This window comes from Rhinopithecus roxellana, chromosome 1 (genome assembly GCF_007565055.1).
Source record: "Rhinopithecus roxellana isolate Shanxi Qingling chromosome 1, ASM756505v1, whole genome shotgun sequence".
Classification (NCBI taxonomy): Eukaryota; Metazoa; Chordata; class Mammalia; order Primates; family Cercopithecidae; genus Rhinopithecus; species Rhinopithecus roxellana.
Genome location: NC_044549.1, coordinates 161,549,204 through 161,561,481, shown reverse-complemented (window position 1 = coordinate 161,561,481; position 12,278 = coordinate 161,549,204). Strand labels below are relative to the sequence as shown.

The window sequence follows — 12,278 nt, the reverse complement described above, 5'->3', positions numbered from 1 at the left end:
TCACATAAAATGAGCCCTCAGCGATCTGATATCCTTACTATGTTTCTGTGATCAGTTATTTCTCTGCTTAATATAGCTATCAGACATGTTTCTTTCCTTTCTATCCATCAGCCTGTCTCAGTCCTCCTCTCTTCTCTCAGCCCCTTGCTTTAGTAAATAAGCAGTCACCATCAAATGGGAGCATGATCTTTCTGTTAACATTCTTCTCTACCGTACATTCCTTCTGTCCTGTTGCTCCAGGAACATGGTCCTTCTTCAAAGGCCAGCACCTCCACCAGTGCGCCAAAGCCTAGTGTTTTCTGCTTCCTTAATACATTTACACAATCAGTAATCTCATGTGGGTTCAAGCTCTTTCTGTTTAGCTCTTAACGTGACTGGGTTCTTCAATTAAAAAAACAAAAGTCTCACTGGACTCCGTATCTTCCAGATACTATTTTTTATTTTGACCCTCACAGTCAGCTTTTCCAAAAGAGTTGTCTGTACTTGTTATTTCTATAACTTGTTACTCACTTCATCCCACTTCTTTCTAGCTTATTCTTACATTGAAACAGGTCTTGAGTAAATCACTGATCATCGTTGAGGCACCAGAATCAACCCGTTTGTAATTTTTTTTTTTCTTATTCTTTTATCAGTGTTTAGCACTGTTAACTATAGCCACTATTTTGGTGTTTAATTTTAGGTGCTTGTGATGTAATGTTCTTCCATTTTATTTCCTCTACATCTTTGTCACTTCATCTCTGTCTCTTTGATAAGCACATCCTTCTCTACTTGGCTGGTGAATATTGGAATTTCTTACGGGTTAGTTCTGGGCCCTGTCTTCTCATTCTCTATTTTCTTACTGAGTCACCTCCTTCAAACCACTGGCTTCAGTTCCTACGTTTTATCTAGATAATGCCCAGATTTTAACCTCCAAGCCAGATCTCTCCTGAGTTCCAAAATGATTTGTCCACTGTGATTGTTTACCTGACGCCCTCTTTCAGATGTCTCAGACACCTCAAACATCCTGTTTGAAACTGAAATAATGGTCTTCCAGTATTCTCTGTGTGTAAACCATTACTTAATCAATTACAAAAGTTAGAAACCTAGGAATCATTCTACTGCAACAGATACCTAACTTAGTGGGTTTTCAAGCTTCTTTTGCTTGTATACCTGCTGAAAGAATATTTAAAGAAGTACATTTTTGAGTTGACTCTCTTCTTCCTTACTGGGGGAAGGGGACCCTTGCATTGTGTTCCAGGGGAATGTATCATAAGATTAGGGGTGGTGGAACGTTCTGGAAAATGGCAGAGGGGTATTGTGAAGAGAAGGTGAGAGGCAGGAAAGAGCTAGCTCAGAAGTTTCTTTAACCACATAACAGAATGTTACCTGGTCACTATCTACCTCGTCCCAGCCTTGTCTCATGCCTTGCTCTCCTTTGCGTTTGCAAGCACTCTCTTTCTCTCTCTCTTGCTCTTACTCTCTGTTAAGCAAAAGGTGAATTTAATAGCGTTAAAAGTGAAAGATGTAAGGCAATTTGATGAAGGGACTCAGTTGGTATCACCGGGAGTCTATTTCTCATTTCTAATTCCTCTGCATTGTCTCCTCCCATGATCAACAATGTGGTTATTGCTGTTCCATCCTCACACCTGGGTCATTGGCTCTTCTCCCAGTTCCCTTTATACTTTTTATTCCTTACTCTGGCCTTCTTTCATTTACTTTGTCACAGAGCCTTTGCACATGATATTAACTCTCTAGGGAAATCAAATCTCTCCACTTTGCCTAATGATATCCTACACATTATTTAGCTCTCAGCACAATCTTGACTTTCCTCATAGGTCAAACCCCTCTTATTTATAAACTTTCGTTTTCTTTTGTGGGACTTCCTATTTGTAGTTTCATATTTGATTGATTTTTAAAATCTCCCTGAGTAGATTGTACTCTACATAAAGCAAAGACCATGTCTATTTTGGCTAACCATAGTCTCCCCATTGCCTAGCATAGTACCTCTGTGTTATGTGAATATTTTTTAAATGAATAAAAGAATAATGGTGAATAGCAGTTTGACAAAGGGTTGGCTCCAGAGGGAACAAAACATGTAGCTATCCTGACTATAGTTTATCATGACATAAGAGAGAAAATCAAAACTAACTTAAAACATGTCTTTTTGGTAATATTGTGTGATATGTATATGAATGCAATAAGATAGGTTATACACTTGAAGTCATTTTGAGAAATTAGACTTTTATTTATTGTTAGATATTTGACATCTTGTTTTTAAAATTACAAAGCATTTTAAGAGCATATTTGAAGTTATTTATGAGGGAAGAAATAGCAAAAATGGTAACAAGGAAGAAAAATAAAGCGTTTTGTGTTATTATTGTCTATAATGTATTTCCATTTTCCATTAGAATGGTGCTAGAATGAGAAATAAACTTAGTAGGTGAAAGATTGTTTTGAACATCAGGGCATAATTTTGATATTGTTCATGGCAAGAAACGCTGTTGTAATTCTGAATCTTCTTTTTAAAGATTTATTCTAGTCGAGAACTCGAAGAAACATTAAATAAAATCAGGGAAATTTTGTCAGATGACAAACATGACTGGGATCAGCGTGCCAATGCAGTAAGTTTTTGTCTTTAATTTTATCTTCTTTCTTTATTGATGTTCCTTTTAAAAAACATGGAAATTCAGTAGTAGTACTATATGGTATTCACTTATAAAATAGAGTCTGGTAGGTTACATTTCTTTCTGGAGAATATATTGATTATTGATACAATACTCATTTTCTGGTTTAGGATCGATTTTTATTTTGGTTTGGCTTATCGGATGGTGCCTACACATTTGGTAGCCTCACTACATGTGCTGTTTTTGACTGATTAGCGCAATGTGAGATTCACAGGGCTTTGGCCTTTCTGTGGACTTACACAGTTGCTTATTAGCACTATCCTCAAGTCATGTAAGGTTTACCAATAAAGCAGTTCACTTCACCTGCATGCTCAGTGTTTTCATAGCACTTACCTGCATGCTCAGTGTTTTCATAGCACTTACCTGCATGCTCAGTGTTTTCATAGCACTTACCTGCATGCTCAGTGTTTTCATAGCACTTACCTGCATGCTCAGTGTTTTCATAGCATCAATATAAATTCACAACAGGATGTGCATTTATCTGGCTTTTTTTCTTCTCGTGAATGTGATGAATATTTCTCCTGTGATTTCATTTATAAAGGTCAGATACCCTTGAGTTAAGAATATTTTATTTAGCCTAAATTCCTTAAGGAAAATATTTGATAAAATTTAAAATAATATTTGTGTTGACAGTAAGCAGTATGTTTTTAAAATTTGTGAACTTACTGTTTACATAACCAGATGACATGTACCAAATGAGTACCTCACAGTTTTCAAGAAGCCAGAGAAAAGGGCTGCATTTGAAGACTCTTCTGCTCTGAGAGGTCTCAACCTGGCTGATTATGAAAATCCCCATTTTGATTAATTAAATCAAATGCAGGGTCTTTTGACAAATATGGCTTTTATGACACCATGAACAAAGGACCATTTTTGTCTTTGTTAGGAAGTCTGCATATCTTAAAACATTGAAATACTGTTTTTAACAAAGTGTTCCTCCAAATTTGTTAAATATGGCTCCTATTCTTGTTTGTCACAGGTAATCTGTAGAGAAACATGACAGATTAAGTATTGTTAGTATAAAACGTCATCTTTTTACTTAAGGGTTTTTTTTTGGGGGGGTTTTACTTAAAAACTACCCATTTGGAAACAACAGATGGTCTTTTGGTTTTTTTTTTTTTTTATTAGAAAAATGACACAGACTTATTGTAATGAGGGAAATAATGCAGAAAGCTACAGAGAAAAAGTTAATAGTTTCCTACCTGTTAAAGAAATAAACTTTTGTGGAGACTAAGATGGGAGGATTGCTTGAGCCCAGGAGTCTGAGGTTACAGTGAGCTATGATTGTACCACTGTGCTCCAGCCTGGGCAACAGAGTGAAACCCTATCTCTTAAAAAAAATAAAAAAACACACTTTTCATTTTAGAGTATATCCTTTTCTGTGTTATATGTATTTAAACATATATGACAAGGTACGCACAATTTTCCCCTACTCTCTTTGTAAAAAAAAAAAAAAAAAAAAAAAAAAAAAAAAAAAAAAGACCATACTTGATACATTACTCAGTAACTTGCTTTTTTTTTTTTTTTGCTTAACAAATTGTGCTCATTCAGTACACCTGGTATAGATGATGTCAGGCACATAATAGTTGCTCAGATATTTATTGAGTGCAGATCAATATGTACATATATTCCTTAGTTTAATATGTATACATGTAATTTGTGTATGTGTGTTATAGGAATCTGATCTTTTGTTTGTTTCTTTTATACTTTAAGTTTTAGGGTACATGTGCACAACATGCAGGTTTGTTATATATGTATACATGTGCCATGTTGGTGTGCTGCACCCATTAACTCGTCATTTACATTAGGTATATCTCCTAATGCTATCCCTCCCCCATCCCCCCACCCCACAACATGTAATTTTTAAAATCATTTAACCATTTGATGGATTTTCAGTTTTTTTTTATTGTTTTGCTATTTTAGCAGTGTTATAGTAAACATCCTTACACACATTTGTAACAATGGTGCTTTTATTTTTGTAGGTTAGATTTTAAAATGTGGATTGTTGGGTAAAGAGTTGCTGCAATTTTATTTTAGTAGATGCTGCCAAAATATTTTGAACAAAGGTGTTAGTCATATATAATCTTACAGTGTTTGAGAGTATCTGTTTTCTTTTCAAATTTAAAAAATTTTTTGCCATTGTATTGGGGAGAAATGTGACTTTGTGAATTTATCACTAGTAACTTTTAACATATTTAAATATATTTATTTTACCCAATTTAATCACAGGTTACAATAGTCCCCCCTTATCTATGGTTTCAGTTTCCATGGCTTCAGTTACTCATGGTCGACCATGGCCAGGAAATAAGAAGATACTTTGATAGAGAGAGACCTACATTCACATGATGTTTATTACAATATATTGTTATTGTTTTTCCATATTATTATTGTCATTAATCTCTCACTGTGCCTAATTTATAAATTAAACTTTATCATAGGTAAATATTTATAGGAAAAAAAGATATATAGGGTTCAGTACTATCTGAGGTTTTAGGCATCCATTGGGGGTCTTGGTACATATCCCTTGCAGGTAAGGGGAAACTACTGTATTTGTCTTTTTCTTATTTTATTGTCATTCTTTGTGTGTCATCTTATATATGTTGCAGGTAATTTTATCCTACCATATTGTGATTTTTATTTTGTTTTTAGTTATAATTTAGACACTTGAAAATTCTCCTCTGTTTATGATAGTTTTCCTTTCCTTATATGCCCAAGATTGTATAACATTCTTTTGATTTTTTTCTAATGTCCATAGTAGGGTTTTTTTACATTTACATCTTTATGCATCTGATTTAACTTTAAAGACATATTTTATTTTACTTTATTTTATTTTATTTTATTTTATTTGAGACGGAGTCTCGCTCTGTCACCCAGGCTGGAGTGCTGTGGCCGGATCTCAGCTCACTGCAAGCTCCGCCTCCCGGGTTTACGCCATTCTCCTGCCTCAGCCTCCCGAGTAGCTGGGACTACAGGCGCCCGCCACCACGCCCGGCTAGTTTTTTGTATTTTCTTAGTAGAGACGGGGTTTCACCGTGTTAGCCAGGATGGTCTTGATCTCCTGACCTCATGATCCGCCCGTCTCGACCTCCCAAAGTGCTGGGATTACAGGCCTGAGCCACTGCGCCCGGCCTAAAGACATATTTTAAAATTTAGAAAACCTCTGAGTTAAATGTGAAATTATATACAATATTGGTGTGATAAGTAGAGTTTTAGCTTCTGAGTGTGTATGAGCACAGATATGCACGTGTGTGTATCTCTTTTGATCAATGTAATTTTATTATGTATGTCTGGTTTTCATGTGGATGACATTTTTCAATCAAATACTGAAAAAGTAATGCCTTTTCTTGTCTAGTTGCTCTAGCTAGGCCTTCTAGTACTCTTGAATAAAAGTGTTGAAAGTGGGCATCCTTGTCTTATTCCAGACCTTAGAGGAAAGGCTTTCTGTTTTTCGCTATTCAGTATGATATTGGCTGTGGGTTTGTTTTACATAGCTTTTATCATGCTGAGGTATATTACTTCTATACCCAGTTTTTTGAGAGTTTTTATTATGATGCAATGTTGAATTTTATTGAATACTTTTTCGGCATCTGTAAAAAGGGTCTTGTGGTTTTTGTCCTTCATTCTGTTGATATGATGTGTCACATTTATTAATTCATGTATATTAAATCATCCTTGCATCCTGGGATTTATCCCACTTGATCATGATGAATGATCTTTTAAATGTGTTGCTGATTTTGGTTTAATAGTATTTTGTTGAGGATTTTTGCATCTATGTTCATCAGAAATACTGGCCTGTAGTTTTCTTTGTTTTGTCTTTGCTTTTGGTATCAGGGTGATACTGGCCTCGTAGAATGAGTTTGGAAGTATTTCCTCCTCCTTGATTTTTTTTTTAAATAGTTTGAATACAATTGGCATTAGTTCGACTTTAAATGTTTGATAGAATTCAGCAGTGAAATAGTCAGGTCTTGGGCTTTTCTTTATTGAGAGACTTTTAATTACTACTTCTATCTTGTTACTTGTTATTGGACTTTTCAGGTTTTGGATTTCTTCATGGTTCAGTCTTGGTAGGTTTTTGTGTCTAGAAAGGTATCCATTTCTTCCAAAGAAATAAACAGCATCCGAATTGGAAAGGAAGAAGTCAAATTATCCTTGTTTGCAGATGATATGATTTTATATTTAGAAAAACCTAAAAACACCACCAAAAAAAATTCAGTAAAGTTGCAGGATACAAAATCAACGCACAAAAATCAGTAGCATTTCTATATGCCAACAATAAACAATTTGAAAAAGAAACTGAGAATGTAACCCCATTTACAGTAGCTACAAATGTAACACCATTTACAGTAGCTACAATTAAAATATCTAGAAATAAACTTTACCAAAGAAGTAAAAGATCTCTACAATGAAAACTATAAAAACATCGATGAAAGAAATTAAAGAGGACACAAAAAACAAAGATATATTCCATGTTCATATTGATTGGAAGAATCAATATTGTCAAAAAGTCCACACTCCCCGAAGCGATGTACAGATACAGTGCAATCTCTATCAAAATACTGATGACATTCTTCATAAAAATAGAGAAAACAGTACTAAAATTCATATGGAACTACAAAAGATCAACAATAGTGAGTGAAGGCAATCCTAAGCAAAAAGAACAAAGCTGGAGGCATCTCTCCTGACTTCAAATAATATTTACAAAGCTGTAGTAACTCAAATAGCATGGTACTGGCGCAAGTGACCCACCTACCTTGGCCTCCCAAAGTGCTGAGATTACAGGTGTGAGCTACCACATGCAGGGAGAACAGTATGGAAGTTTCTTAAAAAATAATAAAAGTAAAAAAGAGATAGACCAGTGGAACAGAATAGAGAACCCAGAAATAAATCCTTGCATTTATACTCAACTCATTTTCAGCAGAGGTACCGAGAACATACAACAGAGAAAGGACAGTTCAATAAATGGTATTGGGAAAACTGGATATCCACATTGCAGAAGAATGAAACTAGACCCCTATGTCCCACTATACATAAATCACATCAAAATTGATTAAAGATTTAAATCTAAGACCTCAAACTATCAAACTACTACAAGAAAACATTGGAGAAACACTTTCTAGGACGTTGGTCTGGGCAAAGATTTTCTTGAGTAAGACCTCAAAAGCATAGGCAACCAAAGCAAAAATGGACAAATGAGATCACATCAAGCTAAAAAGTTCCTGTACAACAATGGAAACAGTCAACAAAATGAAGAGACAACCCACAGAATGGGAGAAGATATTTGCAAACTACCCATCTGATAAGGGAGTAATAACCAGAATATATAAGTCACTCAAAAAATTCTATAGGAAAAATAAGTAATCTGATTTAAAAGTGGACAAAAGATCTAAATAGACATTTCTCAAAAGAGGAGATACAAATGGACAACAAGTATGTGGGAAAATGCTCAACATGACTAGTTATCAGACAGGTACAAATTAAAACTTCAGTGAGATATTATCTTACCCCTGTTAAAATGACTTTTATTTAAAAGACAGGCAATAACAGGCAAAAAACAAGAATGCCGGCAAGGATGTGGAGAAAGAGGAACAGTTGTACATTGCTGATAGAAATATAAATTTTATTTTAGTTTAGTTTCGTTCTTTATTTTAGCTTAGTTTATTTAATTTGGGTATTGTATTGTATTGTAGTTTGGGACTGGGTTTCACTCTTTTTCCCAAGCTGGAATACAGTGGCGCAATCACAGCTCACTACAGTCTTGACCTCTGGGGCTTAAGCAGTCCTCCCACCTCAGTCTCCCAAGTACCTGGGACTATAGGCACATGCCACCATGCCCAGCTAACTTTTATCTCCCTATGTTGCCCAGGCAGGTCTCAAACTCCTGGGCTCAAGTCACCTATCCTCCTTGGCTTCCCAAAGTGCTGAGATTACAGATGTGAGCCACCATATGCAGGGAGAACAGTATGGAAGTTTCTTAAAAAATAATAAAAATAAAAATAAAACCACAATATGATCTAGCAATCCCATGGCTGGGTATATATCCAAAAGAAAAGAAATCAATATATTGAAAAGAAACCTGCACTTTCATGTTTATTGCAGCACTATTCACAAAAATCCAAGAGATGGAATATACCTAAATGTCCATTGGTGAATAATGGATAAAGAAAATGTGGTACATACACACATTGGAATATTATTCCACCGTAAAAAGGATGAAATCCTATGGCTTGCAACAACGTGGATGGAACTGGAGGACGTTATGTTTAGTGAAACAAGCCAGTAACAGAAAGAAAAAGATTGCATGTTCTCACTAATATGTGAGACCTAAAAAACTTGAACTTGAGATAGAGAGTAGAATAATGGTTACCATGGACTGAGAAAGGTAGTTGGGGGTTGGGCAGGGAAATAGTTGAAGGGTAGAAAAATACAGTTAGTGCAAGAATAAGATCCAGTGTTAGGCAGCACAATAGGGTGACTGTAGTTAACAATAATTTATTGTATATTTCAAAATAACTAAAAGAGTAGAATTGGAATGTTTCTAACAGAAAGAACTGATTGATGTTTGAGGTGACGGATACCCCAATTACCCTGATTTGATTGTTACACATTGTGTGCTTTTATCAAACTATCACATGTACTTCATAAAAATGTACAACTATTATGTATTCATAATAAAAATTTAAGAAATTAAAAGTTCAACAGCAGGCCAGATGTAGTGGCTCACTCCTGCTGGGAGGCCAAGGCGGTGGATCCGTTGAGGCCAGGAGTTTGAGACCAGCCTGGCCAACACAGTGAAACCCCATCTCTACTAAAAATACAATAATTATTCAGTCACGGTGGCATGTGTCTGTAATCCCAGCTACTGGGGAGGCTGAGGCACGAAAACCACTTAAACCCTGGAGGTGCAAGTTGCAGTGGGCTGCAGTGGCACCACTGCACTCCAGCCTGGGCAACAGAGCAAGACTGTCTCAAAAAAAAAAAAATGTTCCGCAGCAAAAAAAAGTAATGCTAAAAGTTTCCAAATTTGGCACTTTAAAAAATAGGCTCCCTTCGTAGATAGTGATGGTAATGGTCACACAACATTGTGAATGCACTTAATGCCACTGAATTGTATACTTTAAAATGGTTAAAATAGTGAATTTTGTTTATGTGTATTTTACCACAAGTAAAAGAAAGACTCCCTATTATCACACTGGGGATTAAGCTAAAAGACACATGAATAAATAAATTAAATGGATTCCCTTAAAACTTTACGATTTATGTACTTATAGATTACATTTCTCTGTTGTGCTTATAACTAAATCTATAATACTATTTTTCAGACAGCTTTTTGTTGGCATATTTATTTATAAGATACTTTTTTAATGCTACTAAATATTTAATGCTACTAAAATGTCTGAATATAGTAATATAATGAAACATTACATATGTTTCATTTTTTAGAAAGTTTTTGTTTGAATAATGTAGTTTAGGTAGCTTTTTTTTTTTTTGCACTTCCACCTTTTTTGTCAATAATGAAAATTCTTTATTTCAGCTGAAGAAAATCCGATCACTGCTTGTTGCTGGAGCTGCACAGTATGATTGCTTTTTTCAACATTTACGCTTGTTGGATGGAGCACTTAAACTTTCAGCTAAGGATCTTAGATCCCAGGTGGTTAGAGAAGCTTGTATTACTGTAGCGTAAGTATATTCCTTTTATGATAAGTGTTTTTTATGAATGAATTTAGTACTCACTGCTTCAGTGCTCATTAAGTCAAGCAGTAGCAAGATAGCCAAAAAAGTATGTGATCCAAAAATCATTTTTGTTATACATAAGGATTCAATCTGTATGATTAAAAAAAAAAATTCCTTAACAGCTCTTTATACCAACATTTTAAGGTTGGTATAAAGATATTTAAAATATCTAAAGCCTACTGGTGGATGTTTTTATCATTAATTCTTCAAGTATAAGATGAAAATGAATGGGTCTGGAAACTGGCTGTATTCACTTTTCTCACTACTAATTTGGATATTAAATACTCAATTTCTGATATTTTAGCAGTTATTCTGGCATTGCAACATGCATCATTAACTTAGCAAAATCTAAACTTTAAGTTTGTAGTCTTCCACAATACAAGGATGGTAGAACTTAAATTCTATTTATTACTATTTTTGACCTAAGCAGTGTTGTTGTATATGCATTCCTTTGAAGATAGGGAACACAAAAGTGCCTACTAGCAATATTTCTAATCAGGATTGTATTATATATTCTAGTCGGAAATGAAGAAAGAAAAGGCAATATAAGGATTGCAAGAAAAGGAACAAAACTGCCATTATTAACAGACGATATAACTATCCATGCAGAAAACTGCAAGAGAATCTACAGATAAATTATTATAATAAAAGGACTTTGGCAAAGTTGCAAGATACAAGTCCCAGTATACCAAAATGACCCAATTATCTCCAACTAGCAAAGAAAACCCAAATTAATACAAAAATCCATAAAATGTAACCATGAAAAATACACTTAAAACATGACTAGCTCTCTTGCAGAAAACTGGACAATATATGTGAAACATCTGTTTCCAGATAGCAGACAGGGTAGGAATGGAATTCTGAAAAGAGCAAGTGATGTTGAACAGTATGAGTTTTGACCTGGAGGCACTCTGGGGAAGGAAGGGGGAACCTAAGCAGAGCAAGGCACTGAGGTGAGGAAACAGAGACTAGAGTTTCAGAGGCTGAAGTGGTCAAAATTGGCAGTACAGAATACTGGAGAGAAGATGGGGAGATTCTCACACACACACACACACACACACACAAAGAGCTACAGAGATCATAATATGGGAATCCATGAGTCTAGATGTATACTTCCCTGTCCATGCGAAAGGTACAACTCTGAGGAAGGAAGGGAACTAATGCCTGGGAGCTATAAGGTAAACAATTCCCAGAGCTTACATAGGGATAGGAGAGGTTTAAGATCTGACCAATCAGAATGGAAAAACCCTGGTGAACACCCAAGGCAGTCAGTAGAAACCCCAGAAAGGCCATTGCCTAGGAATAGTACTAAACCAGTTCTAAAGTAAGGCAACTCTAGACTCTGCCTCTCCCAACAAGCTTATAAAGATCAAACTGATTCTCAAGTACATTACCTGCCTACCGAAGTAAAACTCATACTCTTTAAAGGAAGACAACATCCAAACATATCCACACCTCCTTGCTTTTCATTTGAGGATCCTTTTTGCATGTGAGTTCAGACATTAGAAAACTAATACTGTAACAGCATAGGTCTGTGTACATAAATGTACATAGGTCTAAATCTGAGCTCCTGGAATCAAGAACCTGAATTATTGGAGCTAACTCTATCCCAACCATGTATTTTCAGTAAGATATAAATATATAAAAATTAACCAGTATGGCAAAATTGTTGGCACTTTGGGTGGTTACCGTCTCTCTCCTAAGTGTTTTAACTAAAATCATGCAATTAAAGGCTGATTTAGTTGTTTAACTACACAATTGGAAAGAGAAGTCAGGTGTTCTAAAGATCACCCAATAAGATATGGTAGAGTTGTATTTTTGACTGCGGATTTGGAAATCCTACTCCAAAGAAGTAAGGTAGTATTTATGACTAAAAAAGGGGTGATA

General features: G+C 35.2%; 1 protein-coding gene across 11 annotated transcripts in view; it reads left to right on the top strand.

Moving 5' to 3' along the window:
- CLASP2 (cytoplasmic linker associated protein 2) overlaps positions 1-12,278 on the top strand; it is a 221,610-nt gene that overhangs the window by 82,712 nt on the left and 126,620 nt on the right. For all 11 annotated transcript variants that reach the window (XM_030932912.1, XM_030932911.1, XM_030932899.1 and 8 more), the window contains 2 exons: positions 2,508-2,600; positions 10,192-10,337. In XM_030932912.1, the coding sequence (XP_030788772.1) occupies positions 2,508-2,600; positions 10,192-10,337 (239 nt within the window). The remainder of the gene's footprint in view (positions 1-2,507; positions 2,601-10,191; positions 10,338-12,278) is intronic.